Source organism: Protopterus annectens, chromosome 1.part0 (assembly GCF_019279795.1).
Source record: "Protopterus annectens isolate FY-2018-M chromosome 1.part0, PAN1.0, whole genome shotgun sequence".
NCBI classification, from domain to species: domain Eukaryota; kingdom Metazoa; phylum Chordata; order Ceratodontiformes; family Protopteridae; genus Protopterus; species Protopterus annectens.
Genome location: NC_056725.1, coordinates 1,414,894,240 through 1,414,920,844, shown reverse-complemented (window position 1 = coordinate 1,414,920,844; position 26,605 = coordinate 1,414,894,240). Strand labels below are relative to the sequence as shown.

Below are 26,605 nucleotides of genomic sequence, written 5' to 3'. Positions count from 1 at the left end.
ATAAAAACAAACAAGTTATTTCTTTGGGGAGCATGGAATTCTTAGGCATTCACCCAGGAATGCCTAACAAAAATAGATGAAAAGTCACCAAAACTTGTTACATGGTACATCAGCAATGTGATAAGATTTGAATTTACTAAAGTGCTGCAGCCAAAGGGCCAACAACACAAAAAATGCAAACAAAATTAGAATTAATAAATAAGATTATAAGTGCAAAAGAAATTTAAAAAAATAATAAGCAAAAAATTGCCTTAATAGCTTCCATACTGACTCCCTGAATTTTGTTACACCATGCCCAATTCCAAAAGAATGGGCTCTACCAGTCCCCATTTAGCATACAATAAATGAGGAATGGTGGATCCCTATGCATGATTCTAAACTAGATTGGTGTTTTACATTGCTGAGGTTTGCCAATGTGCAAGGCAGAATCAGTGGAAAAGCACATTAAAAAAAAACGAGCTTCTTGGCATATTGGAAATTCTATGTGTATGTGGAAGCAGGTACTGCAGACATAACTGAGTGGAAAACTCGACTGTCTACCGTACCTATTTCCCCATACAGATAGAGCTGTGCTGCAGCTATCTGAAGTTGGGGAAGCTGCCTGTGACCTTGCACATGTGCGATATTGGATAGGGTGAGCTACCACTTAACCTCCTCAGGAGATGGCTCATTATACTCTGTTTTTAAAAATAGAAGCAATTCCCTGATGGTTTAGTGATACCACACTCACATCTTCTTCATGGTTGCAGTAAATGCTGGCATAACTGCTATGCTGGTCATCAACCCTGCACTCAGCTGTATAGGTACAAATGGAAACATGGTGCTGAGCAGCCTTGGGGCATTGCAGCTCCTTTTGTAAGATGAAATTGGTACTGCAGGCAGGCAGGGTCCCACTACCAGCTCCCTCATACAGATGATGCTGCTCTACCTGAGAACTTCAGATGGACTCGGGGGGGGGGGGGCACCCAGTGCACAGGCAGCTTTGCACTACACCCAGACAAGATAATGTGATGCATTAGCATAGAATGTTTCTGACTCACATTATTTTGCTTGGGAGTATGGGATTCTCTATTGAATTCAATACCTTGGCATGTCAAGGCAATGAATTCATCAGATACTAACCCTCAGGATGATGTTATCCTGGGAGGTTGTCTGAATTTAAATATCCATGATAGCAAGGGCAGAATGGTGGAGGATACGTGCCATCACTACTCTGATGGTTTTAAATCCATCCCAATATATCAAATACAGTTCAACATCTATGTGTTTTGTGTTTTAAGAAATCTGAGCATTTACTCTTGTGTTGTTTGCTATCTTAAATATATATCAACCTGCACATATCTATAAGAATGGAAAACAACTTTTGCCTTGGAGGAGATTCATTGAGGTGGGAATCTCTGAATTAATTTCTCAAAATCTTTGCACAATTAAAATTTCACCCAGTGAAATATAGAATCTATATTAGATAACCGAAGCAACAAAAAAGCAAACACTCTTTTACCGACACATAAAACACAAACTTACTAAATACCAAAGTTATGGAACAGAGATTTTTTTCCAAGGGAAAAAAATGCTGGGCCATTCTCAGGACTTTGCCATTTCCTCCACTGTGGTATGATATTGGAGTTGGTATATTTAAGTTTATGTCTCAAGTTTTTTTTTTTTTTTGGAACTGTTCCATAACTTCGGTGTTTAGTGAGTTTGTGTTTTATGTGTCGGTAAAAGAGCGTTCGCTCTTTTATCATTTTGGTTATCTAATATAGACCCTGAAATATAACCTGCCCCAAATCACAGAGTTCCACTATTGAATTTATTTGACTGGATCCCATTCTATCTAGTCTGCTATAGCCAGTACAGAGCTGTGCTCATGCAGGGTCATTTATTCAAGACCCTGAGAGGCACTGAAAAAAAAACAGACCCTGAGGGGAATGGAAAGCCCTGAAATGTGAGAAACAAACTTTTCATCAAAAGAGTAAGAAAATAAAAATTGCAATTGGACTTACTGTTTAGTGGATGCACTGTGCAAGAGCTTTTTCTATATAAGAGACCTGCAAATTATATACAACCTTACAAATGCAGGTCTGAGATTCAAATAATGTGTGCCAATTGCAAATAAATGAACTTTGAGTTGCCCAAATAACTAGACATATCCCCATGCCTTTGTAGTAAGTCCACCAAAACAAGTATTGTGAACAAATCAAACATCAAGTAGTTATAGTCAGCCCTGCCCCACCAGAGTCACACCTGTCAAATCAATGGAGCAGCTCTTCCTCATTACTTCTGCAGCCATGCCGTCTGATAATAATCTACTACTCAAACAGCATAACACTTGTATGAGAGATGTACATATATAATGTCCTTGAAGGCAAGAATCTCACACACAGTAAACTCAGACACCAAAATGTCAGCAGTGCACAACACACCACACCTCACCAATGCCATCACAATACACATAATCCATCATATGCTGAGGTTCTAAAGATTAACTTGCCTAAACCTCAAAGACCTACAAAATGCAACACATGCACAAAGCACGCTCAGGAAGTTAAGCCTAGCACCTCACATAGCAGAAGTCCCAAAGTCAAAGATGCTGACCATGTAAGGCAGGCATCTACCCAACCAAACATTCTAGTTATAAGTGACTCCATTGTAAGACGTACAAATGTACTATCACCAGGCTGAGCAAGGAAGGAGTCATGGTTAGTTGCTTGATTGGTGTAAGGATCCAGGAGATCACACACCCAAGCAATCCTTTGGCAAAAAGTACTTGTATGACTCTGTCATAGTACATGGGGGTGTCAACAACTTGAGATGCACCTCCCTGAAGTGCTGTACATGAAGACAGGCATGATGGAGCTCTCAGACTGTGTGTCCAAGACAGGTATGAGCCAGCACTGAGCAGCATTTTACCTTCTCCAAGGATGATGCAAAGGCCTCTCTGGTGCATTCCTCAGAAATTCCATATGCACACAAATAAGACAATTTCCGTTACAATAAATAAAGCCACATCTTATTGTGTCTCAACTACCAAGCCCAATAGGGGTAAACACTCCACAACCCAATATTCTGGTCATAAGAGACTCCATTGTGAGACACACTGATGTCCCTCTTACCGGGCTAGATAAGGGGAAGGTAACAGTTAGTTGCTTGTCAGGGGCCAAGATTCACCAGATCATGCAAGCACTCAGATCACTTACTCCTAAGTACTAGTATGAACTAGTATGACTCAGTCATAGTCCATGTAGGTGTGAATGACCTGAGATGTACCTCCTTGAACTATATGAAGAGAGACATGATTGAGAATATGTGTCACAGGCAGGTATGAGCCTAGCATTGGACAGTATTTTACCATCTCCAAGGATGATGCCACAATACCAGCAGAAAATGATTGACTTTAACAACTGGCTTAGCTACTGGTGTCAGTCCAAAGGGGTGCAATACTTGTCATCCTGGTAGGACATGGTTGGTAGACCACACTGCTTTACTAGGGATAGTCTTCACCTGTCACATCTAGGCTTTAGGATTTTGGCCAAAACATTATCCACCCCCCCACCCCCCAAAGTGCCTTTTTTAGGCATTGCCAAACAGACAAACTTTCTATTATAACAAAATCTACTCAGGACAAGATAAAAGTATTACTGCTTAATGTTAGGAACCTCAACAAAAAACACACTCCCTGGAATCTCTCCTCACCCTGGAGAGTACTGATATCTATGCAGTTACTGAAAAATTCATAGCCACTGAAAGCACTCTGGAAGTGCATGGCTATAACACCTTTCATACATTCTTATGACTCACTGAACATGAAATAGCAAAAGGCAGAGGTGTATCTATCTACATAAAGGTTAAGCAAATGCTCCACTACAGGTACAATGTCAGAATCTGACAGTGTTCATCTCCCAATCTATATGACTAGACATATCATACATCCAGTTAAACAGCACATTTATAAAACAGCACATAACCTTTCCAAGTTTAACCCAGAAGCTAAAATGATGGACCTTTTAGGGGATAAAAAACCTATCTTTGAGTGTCTAAAAATGAAATTAACATAGCCCACAAGAGGATTGACTTGGAATTACAAGACTTACTTTTGGAAGAGCTAATTGATCTTGATACACACAATTTTTTGGTTAACCCTAGTCCACAAATACCCAGTATTTTTTGGATCCCCAAGGTCCACAAAGACAATACCAACCCCCCACTACGTCCCATTGTGTCGGCCGAGGGTTCCAAAACTGCACCCCTGGTGAAGTATGTGGACCTTGAACTAAAAAGACTACGGGGGACAGAAAATGAACTACGTAAAGACTCCTGGGATTTTTCTGAGAAATATTGATCCAGGACTCATTAAAGACAACCCAATATTTGTCACCATTGACATAAAGGACCTCTTTTCTGTTATACCCCATGAAACGGGATTGGAATGCTTAGAGGAATCACTGATTGAGAAAGGGGTGACACACAACCAAACATGAGTTTTATTGAGGTTAATGGAACTGGTGCTAAGGAATAATTTCTTATACTTTGCTGGAGAATTCTTTCAACAAATCACCGGGGGCCCGTTGTGCCCCCACTTACGCTAATATAGTGCTGTCCTGGTGGGAAAGAAAATATGTGCTTAACTCAAAGTTCAGGGTTGTTGGTCCTTGTACAAGAGGTTCTTGGATGACATTTGCCTCTTTTGGACTAGTACCCAAGATAGGTTTAGGGACTTCAGGGAATTTCTAGCTTCCACCACCACCTTTTTGACCTTTACAGAGAAAGTGGTTTATGACAATATGGAATATTTGGACGTTTGTATCAAAAAAACTGAAAATGGGTTCTCTTCTAGGGTGTTTCGTAAGGACACGTTCTCTAACTCCTATCTGCACTTTTCCAGTGCACATCCCTTACACCAGAAGTTAGGGATTGTCAAGGGGCAATTCATTTGAATTAGATACCTGACCTTCTTGGATTCTGATTTTGAAGATGAGTGCAACATCATGGAACAGTATTTTTTGGAGAGGGGGTACCCCAGTAATATTGTCCACAAGTACAGGAATGAAGTCACAGAGAAGAGGGGCGAGCTCTATTTTCCCTTATTATGGAAGGGCCCCCTTGTTTGTAACTCTGGAACAAGGCCTGAAGAGGCACTGGATGTTAAACTTATTTTTTCTATGGATTTTGGTGCAAATGCCCCCTTTTTAAGACAAGTGATCCGGAATGAATGGACTAAATTTGAGTTTACAGATCTCGAAGCCACTCAGCATGACCCTTTTCACTTTGTGTACAGAAAAGGGAAACATTTGAAAGATTTTTTGGAGGGGCACCATCGTAGTACTGTTCCTATTAGTTACACCAAAACAGGTACTTACAGTTGTGGGATGTGTGCACAGTGTAGTTACATGGCAAATAGGGAGGTTGTTTATTGAAAAAGTAGAGAAAGAGAGATTAACAACCATTTTTACATGAACTGTAACACCTTTGGTGTTGTTTACTTGGCAACTTGTAATGCCTGTCAGGGATTTTATCTGGGTAAGACAGAGAGGAGACTGAAGAGAAATGTCTACGAGCACCTATATGACATTAGGAACAAAAATGACTGTAATGCACTTTATAAACACACTTTGTTGTGCAAAGAAGCGAGTTTTACATTTTATGTGGTTGAGCAAGTTTCCAAAGACATTAGGGGTGGCCCTTGGGAGGCAAGGTTGGAGTTTCGGGAATTGTTTTGGCAGGTAACACTCGATTCAACGAGGTCACCAGGGCTGAATGACAATATTAATTTGTCATCGTTGCTTAAGCTTAGGGCAGCTAAATTGTGAAAATATGTTTCTTCCCTTTATATATTAAAAAAAAAGTTCAGATCTTTTACATTCTTTATATATTTTTATGTTTTACTAGATTTTAGTATTTGGAGTGATTAAAATTTTATATAGGAATTTACTTTTTAACACTTGTTTATAAATCAAACTTTTTACCAGAGTTCTTTAATTGATTAATTAATGTACTAATTTGATTGGTTTTCACTCATTTTTAAACTGTATTTAAACCCTGTGAGTCTTGTGTTGTTATCTGATGAAGTCTTATTCCTTTGAACAAAAACGGCTTGTACCATTTTGTTGGCGTTAATTCACATTTGCCTTGACTGTATGCTTCTTGGGATTAAACAAGTCTTCATACTTTTGCTTTGCCTCCTGGCTTGGTGTATTTGCTGTTTAACTATGATCCAGTAACAAAGTCCTGATTGAAGTCAATCCATGCAAGAACAGCTCTGAAGAAGCCCTATTCTCCCATGAGGTTGCAAAAGCATGGAATACCCTCCCTCCTGACCTCAGGTTACAAAATCGCACAACCACATTTAAAGACCTCCTCAAATCACACCTTTATGCTAACCCCCTTTGCAACTGCAATGACCCCCCCCCTGAATCCTCACCCCACTGTAGGCAGGTTACCTCCTGAGGTCTTTGATGCATACTTTTCACTGTCATCTTGATCCACCTAGTGCATTGTACATTTTGCAAATATTGTAAATATGTACCTTCTCTGAGTACCTTATGTACATATATTGTACTAGTACTGTAAGATTTCTGATCTCATATCTGTACTATGAGCTTGTACTGCATTTAACTGTTTTTGCCTTTTAAACGTTAGCATTGTACCACTTGTTATCCTTCTACAATTAATGCATTTAACTGTCTTGCCTGCTAAAAATGTCAGCATCGTACTAATTGCTATTCTTTAATAACTATTTATTCACAATGTAACTTCTTGGGGCTTTGCTCCCCAGGACTCCGCTGAAAATGGACACTAGCTGTCCAGTTGGATTATCCTGGTAAAACAAATGTTAAATAAATAAATAAAAATAATACTAAACACAACCCTAAAAAATGTTGGACATCCATTAAAGAAATCTTACACCCTGGCCAAAAATTCAACCCAAGCCCTTCTCCTGATAATTCACCAGTCAAATCTGCTAAACAGTTCAACTCTTATTTTATAAATAGTATAGCATCTCTAATCAGGAATTCCTCAACGTCTAATCTCAACCATACCCAACAGCCTCATATCACCACATTCACTTCTGCCTTTAAACCTGTGCCCGCATCCTATGTAAAACTACTCCTAAACAAACTTAAGCTGTACTAGTCTTCAGCTGATGACCTACCAAGTGAGTACCTAAAAACAGCAGTCAATAGCATTGCCAATCCTCTCTCAGTCCTTACAAATAGGTCAAGCCAGGAATCTCACATTTCCTATCTCTGGAAAAACTCACACATTATCTCTCTACACAAAGGAGGAAATTAAACAAACATTAATAACTTTAGACGTGTAGCAATCTTACCTCCTTCGCCAAAATACTTGAAAAATGTTTTCAGAAACAATTGCTAGACTATCTCCTGCAGCAAGAACTCCTATTCACTACACAACATGGCTTCTGTCATTCCTATAGTACTAGCACTGCCCTGCTAACCTATATAGATACTGTCAATAAAGCTAGAGATAATGGCAAACTTGTGTCTTCCTTATTTCTAGACTAGTCTAAAGCCTTCAACACAGTCAGAGCAAATTTCTACTTCAAATGTCCTCGCTAGTCTCTCTCAGTACACACATCTGTGGTTCAAAAGCTACCTGTACAATAGGTATCAGTCAGTTAAATGGCACCTTATGCTATGCTCTCCCGTTACCTCACAGTCACCACCGGTGTACCACAAGCTCTATCCTTGGTACCCTCCTCTTTAACATTTTCACCAACACTCTCTATACTTCCACACAACAGGCCACTCTAATACAGTATGCAGATGATTCCACTCTAATTTACACATCTGACAACATGGAACACCTCCAAAAAATTACTCAGGAAGCTTTAGCAGCCATTGAAATATGGCTTTGTAACTCACAACTCATGCTCAACCCAAAAAAGACCAAACTACCTTTTTCCCCTAAATACCTCTCTTGAAAAAACAAAATTTAACGTTCTCTCCCTTGATAATACAACTATTGAAGTCACTTCTCATAGCAAACTATTAGGGATGATATTGGATGATAATCTTACATTCAACCTGCGTATATAAAATTGCATAAGAAAAACTCATCAAAAACTAGGGCTGTTTACAGAGCCAAAATGGTTCTCACCGATGCAATTAAAACTACACTTGCCACTACGTATCTCCTCCCCACTCCTCTTCATGGTGCTCCCATCATTACTAACCTCTGGGCTTCACTAAAATTGAATCCTGAACAATGCTTTGATAAAGTTGCTAAATTTTCAGAACATAACCCTTTCAGAACCCATCACTGTATAGCACTGAAAAGACTAAACTGGTTATGACTGCCACATCAACTAACATATAAACAACTACCCTACAAAATTATCCAGCATCCTGGATTGCAAGCTGGGGGCAATCATTGAATCCCCCAGTGATGTAGATATTCTTCATGAGGGTCTAGATCAGACAAATGATTCTTGCCAGAACCATGGCCTAAAACTTAATGGGAAAAATGCATTATCATACCCTTTGGGAGGTCAAATACCCCTGCAAATTACATCAAAAGCACATCCCTAAGAGTAGACTCAGGGATGAGAGATCTAGGTACAGAGATAGACAGTAGCCTGAACTATATCTTCCATGTGTCCACAGTAGTGAGGAAGTCCTTTTATGTGCCACAACTTATAAGTAAAGGTATGGCATCCAGATCCAAGGAAATTATAGTCCCACTGTACTCAGCCCTCATTAGATAAATAATCGAGTACAATGTGTCATTTGGTATGTACTTGACTTGGCACTTACAGCAGCTACAACAACCTCAGAAGTTCTTCACAAAGAACATATCCTAGTTAGATAGACTAAAAGCCCTATTACTTTACCCTGTCTTCTATCGACTATTAAGGGGTGACCTATGTCTGACCTACAGGAACTCACAAATCCAGTACTGATGAGCTGTTACACATCTGCAAGTCAAAAAGGATCACCTGATCTAGTCAGTGACTGGAGAGACAGATATGTGTCTCAGAGATTGCCCCTTGTTTGGAACAGGCTTCCTATTCACATTAAGCAGAGCCCTTCCCTGGCCATCTTCAAACACAGTTTGGACCAATGGATAGGGAATCACAAATTCACATGAGGGGTAGTGCCTATGTCCCTTAGGGACAGGGGCAGTCTGTAAGATACTCAATACACAGGCACAAATGTATGCCAACCTCTTGCCCTAGGGGCCATATAAAATCAGGTTATATTGGCTAGGCTTGTAAGGGCTCTTAAGCCATTAGTCTAGTAATCTCCTTTGAACTATGAACTTATGCCATAATATGAGCAAAATGTAATTGACTTCAATAATTGGATAGGTTTTTGGTGTCATTCTAAGAGAATTCAATAGTTGTCAGCCCGGGAGGATATGATCGACAGACCATGCTGCTTCACTATCGATGGCCTGCATCTGTCTCCTCTAGGGTTTTGGTTATTGGAAAGGCATTGCCCACCTCCATAGTGCCTTTTTTAGGCAACGCTATCCTGATAATCCCAGCAACATACTGAAGCAACCAAAGGAAAACATGAAGGTGTTACTGATCAATGCTATGATACAAGGCCCAAGTAATATGATGATTTCCTAAGAGCCCTCCTCACCCTGGAGGATGTAGACATCAGTGTAGCGACTGAGACATGGTTTAAATCAGTAGTAAGCACCTTGGCTGTGCAGGGCTATAATGCCTTCCACACATTTGATCAGTTGCTGTACAGGACGGAAACAAAAGTGGAGGTGTCTTAATCATCATCCAAAAGAGCCTCACATCAAGGCTGGTAAAGCAGTATAATGCACTAGAACTTCTATATGTCCAAATAACCATCAGAAAGGTCCCAGGCTGAGTCCATATCCATTGATTAAGTTTTCAGAAACTCCAAATTCATATGGTTGAGACCATATTATCGAGTTTTTGAAAACTCAAACCTTTTGAATGGAGATTATGGTACAGCGAGGATCAGGAAATTTACCATTTTCCTCACTGTAGTATAATCTCGGAGTTGGTATGTGTAATTTGCAGGGGGTGTAGGGGGTGCAGGGGGGCTTGCTCTCCTGCAAAAATATAAAAAAAGTAGATTTTTATGGGTTTTTTTTTTTTTTTTTGATGTTTGAGTTTTCGGAAACTTGATCATATGGTCTCGTGCATATGAATTTCGAGTTTCTGAAAACTCGATCATCTGACATAGACCCCCCCCCCCAACCATATATTAGCTACTGTAGCTATAGAACTCCCTCAATGAACCAAGATAACCACAAAACCTATTTATAGGAACTGGAACCACTCAGTATTAAACCGAATATCATTATCTTAGTTGATCTAAACTATCCAGATTTAGACTGGGAATCCTACACCACCACTAGTGAGCAAGCACTGAGATTCCTGGATTTTCTGTCCTGGAACAAATAGTAAATAGTACCCACTAGAAGGAGAAACATGTTAGCTGTTGTCCTTACTAATATGGTGGCATGTTGCACTATCCCTTGCATATCTTTGTCACTTGTTAAGTCTGACCATAAAGTTGTCTCCTTCAAAATTAATTGATACTAGAGGCCCCTTCCACCTAAAATACATTCGAAATTTCTCTAAGACAAACTACCTACTCCTAATTGATACAATGGCAAGCTTCAAACCCTCACCAAACCCAGTTAACTCTGCTGAGTGTATGGAAAACTACACCACCACTGTGTACCAGCATGTGTACTGTGTAGGAAAAAGCGCAGGGTGAATTCCAGAAATAAACACTTTTGGTGGAACCATCATATCATCAAACTTTGCAATAAAAGGAAGCGAATTTTGACCAAAAATAAGAAGAGTCATTCTCAGAATGACACAACTGTCTTCACTGAACTAAAACAGTCCAGGAGCTTAATAAAAACCAACAAAGCAAAGTTTTAGACAAAAATAGCCACCCAGGCCAAAGACAATCAAAGGCCTTTTTAGTGATGTTTGTAATCTGAGAAACACAATGCATCAATACACTAAGAAGATTAGGAATGTTGCATACAATGAGGCTGAAAACATAGTTAACTAACTGGTCAATAAATTCAGCTCAAACTTTACTTCTCTCTCTTTTCCCTCCATCTACCCCAGAAGATATATCTGAAACCAATTTGTCTCCAGTTATCACACAAGACCAAGTCCTGAAAGTGCTATCAAAGCTAAAAATCATGTATCAGTGGGTCCTGACAATATCTGTAGATGCATCTTAAATAGCATGAAGCATGATTTAATCACCCCCCCAACAACGCTGTTCAGCCTCAGCTTCCACATAAGTTTTGTACCAAGTGAATAGAGAACAGTTACAGTCATTCCTCTGCATAACAGAGGACCTTCTGCAGATCCAGGCAATTACAGACCCCATAAGTCTGACTAGTTTCATCTGCAAAGTCATGGAAAGACTCATCACGGGGACATTGGATCCATTTCAGTTTAGATTCATTATGGGCAGGTCATGCTTATTCAGCCTGGTGAATGTTGTTGAAAAGATCACCAAAGTAATGGTTGAAGGTAAAAAAGTACACAATATATATCTTGATGTGGTCAAGGCTTTTGACACAACCCTCCATCATGAGCATAGTAAAAAAAAGCTTAATAAAACCCTATGTCACCTGCCAGATTACTAAATGGTTCATAGACAGGACAAAGAAGATCAAAATAAGTGAAGCTACCTCCACAGACAGACCAGTCTCTAGTGGAGTCCCTCAGGGTTTAGTGCTGGGGCCTCTCCTGTTTGGCATCTACTTTTCTGAAGTAAAAGCCAGTACCAAAGTGCTCAGTCCAACTAAGTTTGCAGATGGCTGCAAGCTAGGAACAGTCATTGAATCCCCCAAAAACATTTTTCTGTCTCAAACAAATAACTGGTGCCAGAATCATTGACTAAAACTGAATGCCAAAAAATGCACTATCATATCCTTTGGGAAATCATCTACCCCAGGAAACCACTCCATTGACAATATGCCCTTGAGAGTTGACCCAGTAGAGATGTCATTATTTCACATTTTACTCAGCCCTCATTAGGCCAGTCATTGAGTAAAAAGCCCCCTTTGGCATATATCTGTCCAGACACATTCAGCAAATAGAATGTCCACAGAGATACCTTACTAAAAAGATACAAGGCCTAAACAATATGTCCTACTTGAACCTCCTCAAAGTCCTGTCACTACACTTGGTATCTTACAGACAGCTAAGAGGTGAACTGTGTGTGGCATACAAGGCATCCTCCGACACATTATTGATGGATTTAATGCACATCAACAAGTCAAATGGCATCAGAAACACTAAGTCCAGCAATCTTAACCTCTTCTGCAACATCAACAATTTAGAGGGACAGCTGTATCTTGCAGAGGATACCACTGTCCTGGAAAAGACTTCTTCTCGCATAAAACAAAGCTCATGCCTGTCCATATTCAAGTGTAACTTGGATCTATGGATGGATAATAGAAAATTTACACCAGGACTGCCCCCTTGCATTACTAATGGATAAAGGCAGCTCCTAAATCTTTATCCTATCCACGGGCTCCATGAAATTATCTATGGTTTGATCCCAGTTATTATTACTAGGGGTAATATATAATATTCGGCCATGGGATGGGTAAGGCCAATCTAACGCCAAATGGAATAAATTAATTCAATCATCAAAAGGGAAATGGGCTATGCTTAAAATAGCTTGCAATGGTAACTAGCCTAGTACTTATGAACCTATTATACCATCATGGACATAACAATATGAAATGGGAGAATCATTAAAAAATAGGATAATTCATTTTTCTGTATAGGACAAACCCCCTCTGAGGCCTTGATGTGGGGCTATGAAGCACACCCTTACTCATATTTATTCCCACTCTGAGGTAGCATCATCTTGGAGAAATTGTATATCCTTTATATGTCTCCTTTGTTCATAAATATGTATTCTATGATGAATGTAATGGATCTGTACACTTCATAATCATCACAGAGAACCATGTTAGAAGATAATTTGCAGCACAGTATCCTGCACAGCATGCAAACAGGTTACACATACAAGACTGTATAGCATAGTATTCAAATGGTATAGCATGTTGTCCAAAGACAAATAACAGTAGAAGGTTATCAGCCAGAAAGGGCAGGTAAAAAGCAGACATGGTGCAACAGTGCCGTCCTGAGGCTACTCACAGTGGCACATAACATACCGGATGGAACAACTATTGAAGCATAGCAGTCCTGAAGAAGGAGAACAATTAGAACAGAAGTTGTACAGCCAATTGGTGGAATACTTCATACATCATCTTGTGCAAAGGCACAGCTATGAGCATGTAGGGTATGGGGAGATATCACTGCACATGTGCAATAGGACATTGTGGTATGTATCACAGGCTGCCATGGCACGCCATAGCAACAATACCAGCTATACAGATGTGTTGTACTGCTATAGGTTCTTGTGGACAGTACTGGTTTAAGTATGAGGGCACAAAGTGCAGTGTAGCTAAGGATTTGGCACCTGATACCCTGCACAACATTGAGAGTACAGCAATCACTTTTTAAAATGACTGGTGAGTTGTAACACATGCATATCATACAAGTGTCTGGGAACACCTATGGGTGTGAAGCACATATTAAAAAAAAAAAAACAGATTTAGTATCATATTCTTGAAAATTCTTCCATTGAATGACCATAATGCAGATGGAAAATGTCGATTTCCAACACGTCTATAAGGCAGAACATCGGAAATGACATAGTCGAACTTCCTGGTTTGACAAGTTTGACATAGCAGGAGGTGATGTCAACCACCCATGCTATGCACATTAACATGTCGTTATATTCCACAGTCAATGGTGCATTAATTGTACTATGTTTCAGGGGGGCACCTCCCATGTGGGAGGTTGCACCCCCACACCCCTGCACATTAAATATACCAACTCCAAGATCGCACTACAGTGAGGAAATGGGCTAATTCCCTGTTCCTCACTGAACCACGATCTCCCTGTACAATGTTGAACCCAAAATATCGACCTACACTACCTATTTGCTGTAGTGTAGTCTATCATTTTTGGTTCAACATTATGCTGACTTGTAAACTGCAAGCTGACCACATGCCAGTCGACCAATGCAGTTTCCAAGTTTTTATTCTAAACCAAAAAACATACAACATGCAACCTGTGGGTGAGGTGCCAGACACCTGGTTAGAGAATGGAGAGTGGACAAATGTGCATTAAGCCATAGTCATGAAGTAAAGTGAAAGCATGACTGGATGGAGAGAAATAAATGTAAACCAAGCAGGAGGAAATGTTTTAAGGATAGGAGTGAAGGCAATGAGCAGAGATGATTACAGTTGGAAGCATTTTGCTGTGGTAGATGAATACCTACATTCATATTTCCTACAGCACAAACAAGGTGTTAAATATCAGGCTAGGCAGGCAGTATATCAGATATACTAGGATGTCTGTGGAATCTACAAAGCAACACATTTAAAGAACCTGTGATTGGTGCAAGACAGAAGAGGTAACATAGCCGGGGTGGCACACAGGAATATATATATTTGATGTGGACCAAGTTAGCACTTTATGGCCAAAGCAGCAAAGGGGCTTTTTCCAAGATTATCACTTCTCTTTTCCCCAATATGCATTGACTTTAGAGTATGTTATATTTAAATGGGTACCGTCAGGAATAATGCTCCCTGCATGGGGGGATGTGAGGTGCTTTGCTCCCCACATGTACAAAAAAGTATGCTTTCAGAATTTTCTTTGCTGTTTTGGTTAGAACCACTTTGTCTAAAAAAGGGTGGTCCAGGCTGACTCAGACTGATCTAGCATAGGTACAAATCATCCCTCCTCCTCAGTTTCACTGGGGATGATGCCCCACTCCGCGACCCTTCCCTGTCCTAGGACTGCCGAGCATATCATGCATTGATTTATGTATGTAATCACAATGTGCATCTTCCAGCTAGTCTTCAGGGCATCTGTGAGGGTAATGTACCCCAGGTAAATGTAGCAAGATATTACAAAATGTAGCACTCTTCCACCTGTCAGAATATCACCTGCTCCATAACTTCACCCTGGCCAACAAGTTGTAGCCAAGGAACTACACCTTCAGTCAAATTGTGCATCATAACCACCTGCTGTGATGTGGCCGGCACATATTCAACATCCCTGGCTGCATCCAGCCAGGATTGGTTGACTGGATTATCTGATGGAACTGACAGCAACAAAAAGGGCAAGGGAGGGATACAGAGACTGATCCTACAGGTCATTCTCAAAATCAGCATACATGATTCAACACAGGAGAAGACAGTACACTGCTCTTGGCAATGACAGTATAGTATTATATAGTATAGTGTAGTAGATGGTATATGTTCTTGGCAATAACTGTATAGTTTAGTGTAATATAGTACAATACAGTATAGTATAGAATAGTATAGTATAGTATAGTATAGTATAGTATAGTATAGTATAGTATAGAAGATGATACACTGTTCTTAGCAATAACTGTACAGTATAGTATGGTATAGTACAGTAGATGGTACACTGTTCTTGGCAATAACTGTATAGTATAGTATAATGGATCCCCTTCTGAAGCTCGAAATTCCATATGATCGAAACTTATTTTTGCGAGATGAAAATCCCAAAACCTTGAATTCCCGAATGGAGAATGTTTCCCAGGATAAGTAAATACTTGCTCAACATGTCCTTTCCTCCACTGTCGTGCAGTCCCGGAGTTGGTATATATAGTTGGGGATGTGGGGGCTGTGGGATGTGGGTGGCGTAGCCCCCAACCTAGGTTGGTTTCATTTATTACAGTGTCTTTTTTGTTTAATTTTGGGCAAGTGTTTACTTACCTTGGGAAAAATCTGCCATTTGGGAATTCAAGATTTTGGGTTTTTCATCTTTGAAAATAAGTTTTGATTATATGGGATTTTTTTAAGGTTTAGAAGTAGATTCAGTATAGTATAGTATACTATAGTACATGGTACACTGTTCTTGGCAATAACTGCATAGTATAGTATAGTATAGTATAGTATAGTATAGTATAGTATAGTATAGTATAGATAGCATAGTATAGTATAGTATAGTGGATGGTACACTGTTCTTGGCAATAACTGTATAGTATAGTATAGTATAATATAGTATAGTATCAATTTCTCCTCTTTTTCAGCAACATCTGTAAAACAAGATGTGAAGTCTATCCAGTGATGAAACACCACAGCCCTTTGTCAGTACCACATAGAAATATTTATCTCCTGTGGCAAGGCATTCCTAATCTGAATAAGGGCCCACAATATGAACTACTCTGCAGGTATCATATAATGCACTAGGAATGCATATGTGATATTAACTACAGATTCTATACCATAGCAACAGAACTTGGCTCAGGCAGCTCGAACGTATGATACATGACTACATATCTCTAACTACAGTAGTGATATTCAGGATACCTCCAGTATGTTTACAGTAAGGCCTTGTGTTAGGTTGCAACTTATGGAGACCCCAGAAATGTGTGACATGAGAGTAATATTATAAGAATAGCAGATTACCTAGAACTCTGGAATATAAGAGACAACAGTCAGTAGAAATTTATGGCAGAAATAATAAAACATAGAGATATCACCATGAAAACACAGTCAAGCTACAGACAGTTTACGTAGATCAAAACATGTGTGTCTACCTATTGCTGTGGAATGTTGCATATGTCCTGGCATCAAAATTATGTGTTTGTTCACCTAGAAAATATAATATTGGATATGTAACAGCTTACACAGGGTTACCAGCTTGTATACAGGTGAGATAAACTACAGCAGTTGAAGGAACATGACTACAACCAGAGCACTTCTATTCAGAATATTATATAAGTAGACATATATAAGACAGTAGTGGTATTAATAGATAGTACAGTATAACATTTCATGGACTTCCATAACATGTTTTAGTACAAATCCATTTTATGCTATGAATACATAATAATAATAATAATGATAATGATAATGATAGAATATATAATGTAAAGACGTGATACTGCTCTAACACAGTATGCAGTATGGCTACGTTGAGTTGTTTGTAATAATAGTCAAATCAATGAGGTACAAAATGGGACTAACAAGGATACTTTGTGCATATGGAATGACATCAGTGGACTCTTTCAGACATGGCTGCTGAAGCTTTTCTTTGTATTTGGAAAGCCTCTGGCAAATCCTTATAATGGTGGAAACATTCCTTCTAGCCCTCTGCAAACCATTTATGTGCCGTGTACCTGACAATAGTATTCCACACATCACAGGCAAAAAAGAAGGGAAACAGAAGCCAAGCAGAAGCTCCTGCATACCATGCATTAGGTGAGAAAGTGATAAAGTCTCCCTAGCCAGCTACATAGGGACATGGCTTTAATGATCTGCAGTCTTCTGTTCTAACTTGAAACACTGAATAAAGCATACCAAAACTGTTGAAAAGTCCTGCTGAGTATATTTAGTTAAACAAATGTCTGTATCATGGATTCTAAAACTTGTTCTGTGTTAAGTTACACTCTACACTAAGCAGTTATTCCATGCCCATTTCTAAAAGATGGGGTTCTGGCAGTCCCCAGTCAATGTAAGCTACTAGGGACTACCAGAGCCCTCTGTCTGACTCCAAAAGAGGAATCAGGCCTGCTATGCCAACTTGAGTTAGTGTTATACAATGTTGGCTATATGGTGTATTCCATTAAAGTGAATAAGATGTGTCAGTAGAGCATCTACTTCATATTTATGTCAGGCCCTACCTGGTGGGAAGCCAGAGTACCTAGTTCCACATACAGGTGTACTGTCATTGTCCAGATTCATGGGGCTGCGGAGCCTGGGTCAATGTGTATGTGTAACTGTATATACTGTGAGCCATCCCCCAACTCCTTTGGAAATAGCTCTCACTAATGTATTGTTAAAAATAGATTTATATACCTTATGGGCTAGGGGCCCTGCATACCTGTTCCGCTTTTTGGATGGGGTGAATGCAGGAATGATAGCCATGCTCTCCATCAGGCCTACATTGATCAGGCTGCCCTACAGATGAAGCTGACATACTGGATGTCCCCATGGCCATGCACCTCAACCTGTATGTCAGACCTGGTGTTGCAGGCAGGCTCTGAAAACATAGTATAGTATAGTATAGTATAGTATAGTATAGTATAGTATAGTATAGTATAGTATAGTATAGATAGCATAGTATAGTATAGTATAGTGGATGGTACACTGTTCTTGGCAATAACTCCTCCAAGTTCTCATTGATATTTGGGCATTGCTTGGAATAGGTAATGACATTCATTAATATAGATTGTTAATGAGTCTCATTATCTGTTCTGGGTATAATGTAATTCCAGTTCATTACTTTGACCTTGCAATTTATTGAACTGGGTGAAGTCCGGCCCTTGGGATGATGTCATCAAGGATGTAGTGGATTGCACAGTTCATTGTAGCAAGAGCAGATAAACCCACCATCCTGCTCTTGGTATGCTGGGCTTTTGTAATCCAACCCTTAGTGTTGCCCAAGAAAGTATTTAGAATTGCTCTGAAGCTGTAGGAAAGAGCCTTAGTCTGGATGTAAACTCTTTTTATCTAATGTTAATCTGTATAGACATTAACTGTAATACATCTGCTCCTGTCATTTCTCTACAAATCACCTCAGTGCCATTTCATTGCACTGTTATTATGATAAAAATGTATTTTAATGTTACAAAAATTAATTAAAATAGTTACAGGCACAAAGAAAGGGCTAAAATGGAAGTACTATGGTAAAATACAAAAACTGGTACAATACTGTAATAAGTGAATAATACTGAAAATTAATGAAGATGTTTCTGAATGTTTTATACTTATTGTTTTATGTAATTTTCTAAAATGTGATATGCACTGCTTAAGCCTCTAAAATGCATGACTAAAACTGCCTCATATCTGCAGCACATTTGCAGGATTTTCTATTTTGTTGAGTCTGAGTGAATCAATCTATATTATTACCTAATATTATGGAGCAACGTTGTTGAGGTTCCAAGCCAGTGAGCCTAATGTAAAACTCGGGGTAATAAAACTCCATGGATTCCAAGAAGGCTTCATAGCCTCTTCTACCTCGGGTTCGAAGTATGTCCATCAACCGACCTGAAAGAAAAAAAAAGTCACACAATTTCTATAACTTATTTGTTATTCTTTTGGCAACTGGATTAGTTAACTTGTCTAATAGAATCTTTTCAGCCATAACTCAGGCACAAAGCAAAATAATTGTGCATAATACAAGAAATGTATGACAAATTAAAACAATAAAAGGGAATAAGTTGAGTGGCATATATCAGTTCACAGAAACCATGAAAATAAACTACTGTACTTAAAACACTTAAAATGAAACCTGCTAATGTCAAAATTAAACAACCTCAAGACAAGTTTAATTTGTGTGTGTGTGTGTGGGGGGGGGGGGCAAGTTTCCCTATACCTTATGCCCCCTTTTTAAATATATTACAACCACGAGGTATGGGCAAAAAGCCTCATGTCAAGCATCTGTTTTCATACAGCATCTGCAGCTCTTCACTGTAATAAACAAAGAAACAAATACATACATAAGCATAAATAAATGTGGAGCTAATCTACAAAGCAAAAAAAAACTAAATAAATGTAAAGGTAACTAGAATCTAACAGCACAAAAACACGTTGAAGTACAAATATTCTCAAGTACTAAAAGTGAAAGTCAGACAATCAGAAACAGTACAAAATTACACATACGCAAGTCACTTTTGATAAAACAAGTCTTCAACATTTCCATTTCATTATTAGTATATTTCACTTAACAAAATTCAGTTAGCCTACATGATCCAAGATTTACAGGAAAAATGTATCAAAATAATGATTTGTACACATCATGGATGAGACTTCTCTATAAATCAGATCATAAAAGGAAAATAAAAGTACATTAAAGAAATAAAGTTAAGTACATTAAAGAGGGAAAATTAAATAAGTAATTAAGTCTGGAACAGGATCCAGTGTTTAGTTCATGACCACCACAAAAAGGACAAGTCTATCCCATTAGGTCATAGGCTTATTGGTTCATTTTTTTAATAAATGCATTTTTAGGTTATTCACAACAAAGTGAATATTAACAGCAAAGGAACCATATATAATAATAATAATAATAATAATAATAATATATAGCTTAATACATAATAATCATATATAGCTTCATAGATTCTACTGTCAATAGCCCACTTCTCACTTTTCTATCTGAGAACTGTCCACAACAAAGCTGTCTGTCAGATACTGCTGGTAACCCCAGTTGTAGTAAATAGGGAACTTTCTACTTTGACATGTTGTATCCTGTTGATTAACCAGTGTTTTACTCACTGAATTACATAAGGAAGCCATGTAACTATCTTAATGTGTTAATTAGTTCCTCATATAGAATTGTTCTGAATGCCTTAGCCTATTCATGATAAGCAGTAGGGAGCGTGTAACAGTTTAAAATGCTAGATGACCAAATGTTTTTGATTCAACCTTTAGGCATCAAACATCAAGCCATTAAAGTGTTTCTTCGTCAAGGAATGGGAAGTCCTTTATCTAAAATTAGTTGTGCTGTTTGACATTTGAAAACTTGACTTTGACTGTGACTATGAAATTAATATATTAACCAAGGATGGTGTAAGGGAACGGGGAGAATATGATACTTTTTTTCTATTACAGTGTGTTTTAGTGCTTGTTGACATTGTAAACCAACTCTCCCTAGCCCCAAGGAGAGGTGAGTAGGGCCACATCCCCTCACTTGTGCCACTTCCTGCTTATTCTACAAGTGGTCAAGGGACTAATCAAATCCCTGTCATCTGAGTGACAGTTAGGGCTCTTTGCCTCTGTGCGACACAGGCTCTGGCATGACTTTGTGACTATTGGAAAGTCTGTACAACTTTTTTGCAAGTGATTTTACTATGTGCATTTGCTGGGTAGTCACTGTTTACTGGTATAGAGGGCTACAGACCTGACGACACCACAGGTGACCAGAGTTTGAAAAGCAGCTTGTTTGCCTGTTGAAGATGGATGGGGAGGATGGGAATGAATGGCTGCTGCTGGCTTATCCATCCTGGGGGTTGAGAGGTGGCTCTGTCATACTAAAAGAGTGTCACCTAGTGAGAGCACTAGCTGTTACTAGGTAGAGTCCATGACAGCACTAGCTGTTACTAGGTAGAGTTCAAGCCTGCAGATCTTGTGTTGTCACGGTGCATCTCACACCGACAACCAGTCGGAACTCAGCATGCAGAGGCACAATATCCCTCAGGAGCCTGCACAGACTCTAACGTCTTTATTTGAAGGTGTTTTGTACATCTTTTAGCTGTAGTTTTCAACTATTTAATCATGTGTGGAGTTCTGTTAATTTGCTTTTGTTGTTTTCATACAGAATGTGATGCCCGTGCAGAAGCCCATTCATCAAGGAGCCTCAATCCTCACCACTAACACCAGTGAGGGGCGTCCACATTGAGAGGGATAACAAGTACACACACAGTAAAGTAAAATTTCCCTTAAGAGCACACAGAGATCACAGTTAGTCTGGGGCTGATTTCTCCCTTTCTCTCCAGATCCCCAGTAAGACTCCCCACTGGCAGAGCTATAGGGTCCAGATCTCAGCCTTGTGGTCAAGCTAAAACCTCCAGCACCCCCTCTGTCCAACCAGTGCTTTGTGTCCCTGCCCAAGTAGCTGACACATACACACACTTTAAGATATGAGTTATATACAAACACACAGACACTCCTGGGAAAGGCTTGCACAGGTCTATCCCAGGCTACCAGACTCACATGCTTGTCTCTAAGCCTGACTGCATGTAACTGCATTAACACATAGTACTGTCTCATCAAAATCCTTCCCTATCAGGACATCTGCAGGATGGTAGTTCGGTACCCTTATTGTCTCGAGACAACCTACTATTGACATTTTGTCTTTCCCTTTCCACTCAGCTTTAGACAACATCCAAACTGCTCTCTCTCTGTCTCTGAGAAAGTCCTTAAATTGATACATCCTGCTGACTCATTTTAGACTACATAATTCTTAACAATTCTCTGGTTTCCCAGGCTAACAGAAACTCTACATTTACATTTCTTAGTAAGCTTGCAACTGGTCAGGAAACCACAACAATTAAAGACTTTATATTTTATTTATTTTATTTTATTTTACATTTGTTGACTGGGATAGTCCGACTGGACACATGTCCATTTTCAGGAGAGGCCCGGGGAGAAAAGCTCCAAAGGTATACATATACGATCATTACAATGTCATATAGAACAGACGCAATCATAACATAATACAAATATAACACATTTTACAGTCTAGTTAAATTTATGGAAATATACCACATTTTATAGTACAGTTAAATTTGTACAGTCTAACAATCTTCTAAACTGGCTTAACAAAGATATTTGAGTACCACTTACAGACATAAGATAGGTACACCAGTATGCATAAAGATTTAGCCAGGCTTGGAGCAGGGACATACCCATTGAGACTTGAAATACACCTTAAGAGCTATTTTAAATTGAGATAGGGTGGTAGGAAGGGAATTCCAAATTTTTGCCAGCAGAGTTGGCGAACAGGGAGTCACCAGCTGAGTTGTTGGATTTGATGGTTTGCTCTAATAGTCTATTAGATGACCGGAGTGATCTGGAGTTGGAATGGGGATAGATGATGTTTTTCAGAGCAGGTGTATTATCTGGTTGGTTAAGTGCTTTGTGAGTAACAATGAGTTGATTATATTGAATCTGCCTGGGTAGCTCTATCTGAAGAAACTGGAAGTTATTCTTAATGTTCTGTGTGAAGATGTGTGAAGGCTGCCAGCCTAGCTATATAGAATTTTGTAGATAATTATATGTCTTTGTAAATATTAATAAAAGCCTTGAATTACCCAGTCCAGCTTTTCAGTCCTCATAGTAATTGGTAAAGTATAATATTTTATGTTTTATACACAGATCTCCAGCTATATAAATATATATATATATATATATATATATATATATATATATATATATATATATATATATATATATATATATATATCTGTAAAATATAGCAATTAACTCTGGTCTCAAAACAATAGAAAGAATCTGCTGGTTCAGACACCACGGCTCCGAGCCCTGAGATCAAACAGTCATAAAATGCTTGACTTATCAGCTTTTTTTTACAGCAGAGTGCACTGTTGTTACATTTTTGCAGTTCAACATCCAATACAGTCTTCTCACATTTAAGAGAACAAGCCTATGGCTTTTATTAATATTTACAAAGACATAGAATTAGCTACAAAAATTCTATCTAGCTAGGCTGGCAGCCTTCGCATATCTTCACACAGAACGTTAAGAATAACTTCCAGTTTCTTCAATTCCATTTCCATGGCTACACATCATAGCTTTTATTATCCTTGACTGCAGCCTTTCACTCTGAATTGTAAGACGTGTTTTGTGCATGAGTGCGAAACACAAGTTATCTTTCTACTCTGCCTTGAATTACCCAGTCCAGCTTTTGAGTACTCATGGTAATTGGTAAAGTATAAGATTTTATGTTTTTATACACAGATCACCAGCTGCTGTCATTCCTACCAGGTTATGGACCTTTTCAGATCCCTCAAAGCACTGCCATCCCCAATAACTGTGATCTCTGGCTGTTAATGCTAATTTTAGCTGTAGACCTAAAACCTGCCAGTCATGGGAAATACCCTTCTAGGCTGGGCTCTGACAAAAGGGCTTGACTTCGCAATGCAATCACAGATCCTATGCATTCCACAGATGATCACTGCCTTTAACACCATCTCTCTGCATCAGGAGACCAAGTATACCTGAAGTAGTCATTAATGTTAGCTCTTCTGTTAAGCACTTGAGCTCCCTTATACTTAAATGTCTAACAGGTCTGCCAAAGATTACTTCTCAGGCTAATGTAAATCATGAATATATAATATTAATTTGTTGCTCCTGTTAAAAGACAAATAATTTACATCAAACAGTAAAACATTCAGGAGTTGTATACTTTTGGCAGAATCTTTGCCAAAACATGACAAACTCTGGGCACTTCAGTAAAGCTCAGTATCCTCCCATCCAATACATACTTGCACAAACTAGAATATTCATGTAGTTTATGGCCATTAAAATAAAAATTACTGAGTACAAAAAGAACCCAGTCCAGAACAAAGATTTTCATTCATCAAAATCCACATAAATTCAGGAAACAAGTCAACTTCCTTTTTGGCAGCAGAAGATAAAACAGGCCTCCTAAAATTGGTGACAAAATAGTCTTCTTGCTATCAGCTGTAAGTATTATTTCTCCAGGCCTACATTTTCATTTATTATGCATGCTTGCACACACACACACACACACACACACACACACACACACACACACACACACACACACACACACACACACACACACTCTACAAACTGATTTCCACTTAACGTGCTCTTTCTTCTTCACCACATAAAACACGCACAGGCACATAGGGGTGCAATACCTCTCAACCTCTTACAGCAAAAAATCTGGACAAGGGCACAAATAATGAGAGGACAAATGCCCCAAAACAGGGGCACTTTTTAAATATTCCTCTTACAAACTTAGCAAGTTGATAGAATAACAGATTTTGCATTAGCACAGATTTTTCTGAAGGATATGAAGTCTGAAACTCATACGTGTGACATTATTTTCTGACTTCAGTCCTCAATGATTTGCCAGAAAACCACAATTTTATGAGAAACAGACCAAAAATATAAGGCATAAATCTGGACATTCTGCAAAAATCTGGATAGTTGAGAGGTATGAGGGGTGTGTACACACACACACACACACACACACACACACACACACACACACACACACACACACACACACACACACACACTCCCCAATCTGATTTCCACTTGATCTGGTATTTCATTTTCACAACATGAAATACACAGAGACACACGCACAGACTCATATGTGTGCGCATACACACACACGCACACACATATACACACACACACACACACACACACACACACACACACACACACACACACACACACACACACACACACACACACACACACACTCTCTTCTTTGGCTACTCATCATACATGACATCTTTTCTAATATCATTTGCCATTTCCGCTTTCAAAAATGGTCTCCCCATGCATTCAGTACCCTCTTATGCAGACTCCCTAAGCTTAGCTTGGCTGGTACTGATGGGTTTTACTCATATTACTTTAAGGATGTTAGAACCTTTTACTCCAAGCATTCATTAGCAACTTTAACCTGAATCCATCCATCCACAACCCCTTTTCCCATTTTTGAACATGGGATCAGGGTGTCACTTCAACAGTGACAATCATCTTGAGCAGGGGTGTTCAACCTTTTGGCTTGCTGGGGCTGCATTGAGTGAACAGAAATTGTCTTGGGGCCGCATATAAAATATATCATATAGTTAACTCTTTCACTGCTGTGGGAGACCAAAGTCGACCTCCTGGCTGTACTGTAGGTGCATTTGAACAATGAATAAATGTAATAAATGTTTAATATTTGCCTTAAAATTCTAATTCTCATTTTAATTCTAATCCTCCTATCTAACAGTTAACTCTAACATCTTAGTTAATATATATTTTTTTACAAATAAATATATATTCACTACAGCAATAGCATTTCTGACTGGGAAAACCACTCCAGCAGTCCAACTATGTAAAATGTCAACATTAGCAGTCCTTCAATACTATAATCCACAAAAATAAGCCAACAAATTTGCAATAAAGTAAAGAATTTACATTACAGACTTAATAAAACAATGCTGAATAAGCTGCAAGTGGGTCTCACCTAAAACAAATAACTGGTGCCAGAAACATGGCCTCAACCTAAATACCAAAAAATGCATCATCAACCCCTTTGAGGAGAGTGATGTCTCCACAAATTATCACATTAATAACAATGTTGTAAGCATACAATCAGTCGTGAGGTGCTTGGGCACCCAGGTTAATAGAAACCTGACTTTTGACCACCACGTTGTCTCCGTTGTACGGAAAGCTTTTTACATGGCCCACTTCATTAGTAAGGATATCTCATCCAGGGACAAGGATGTCATAACATCCTGTATTCTTCCTTTACAAGAGCCATTATTGAGTGCAATGCCCCTTTTGGCATGTGCCTCAGCAAAACACCCAGCCAAAAGAAAGACTACAATCCACAGCTCTGTTAGCATTCACGGATACCATAAACCATAATAGGAACAATGGTAAACTTATTTCTGCCCTTTTCTTAGACCTATCAAAAGCCTTTGATATGGTTAGCCATGACAAACTCATATGCCACCTCAAAAACCTAGGCTTAGACAACCAATCAATCTCCTGTTTCAAAAACTATCTTAGGGACAGGCAACAAGCAGTATGGTGGAACAATAACTTGTCTCCACTTTTACCAGTCACTCTTGGGGTACCTCAGGGAACAATACTGGGTCCCTTGCTATTCTCAGTTTTCACAATCTCCACTCAGCGGCAAATAGCACTAGCCTTATCAAATACGCAGACAATTCCACTATGTATTGCCTCAACCCTGCAAGAACTACACAGTAAAACCCAGGATAATTTCCACTCAGTTGAAAACTGGCTTACTGACAATGGAATCATTCTTAACCCCAAA

The 26,605-nt window shown here is 39.0% G+C and overlaps 1 protein-coding gene across 3 annotated transcripts in view; it reads right to left on the bottom strand.

Annotated features, from left to right (window-relative positions):
* The window catches only part of CARD10 (caspase recruitment domain family member 10), a 738,524-nt gene that overhangs the window by 362,951 nt on the left and 348,968 nt on the right, over positions 1 to 26,605 (bottom strand). For all 3 annotated transcript variants that reach the window (XM_044067420.1, XM_044067404.1, XM_044067414.1), the window contains exon 3: positions 18,958 to 19,095. In XM_044067420.1, the coding sequence (XP_043923355.1) occupies positions 18,958 to 19,095 (138 nt within the window). The remainder of the gene's footprint in view (positions 1 to 18,957; positions 19,096 to 26,605) is intronic.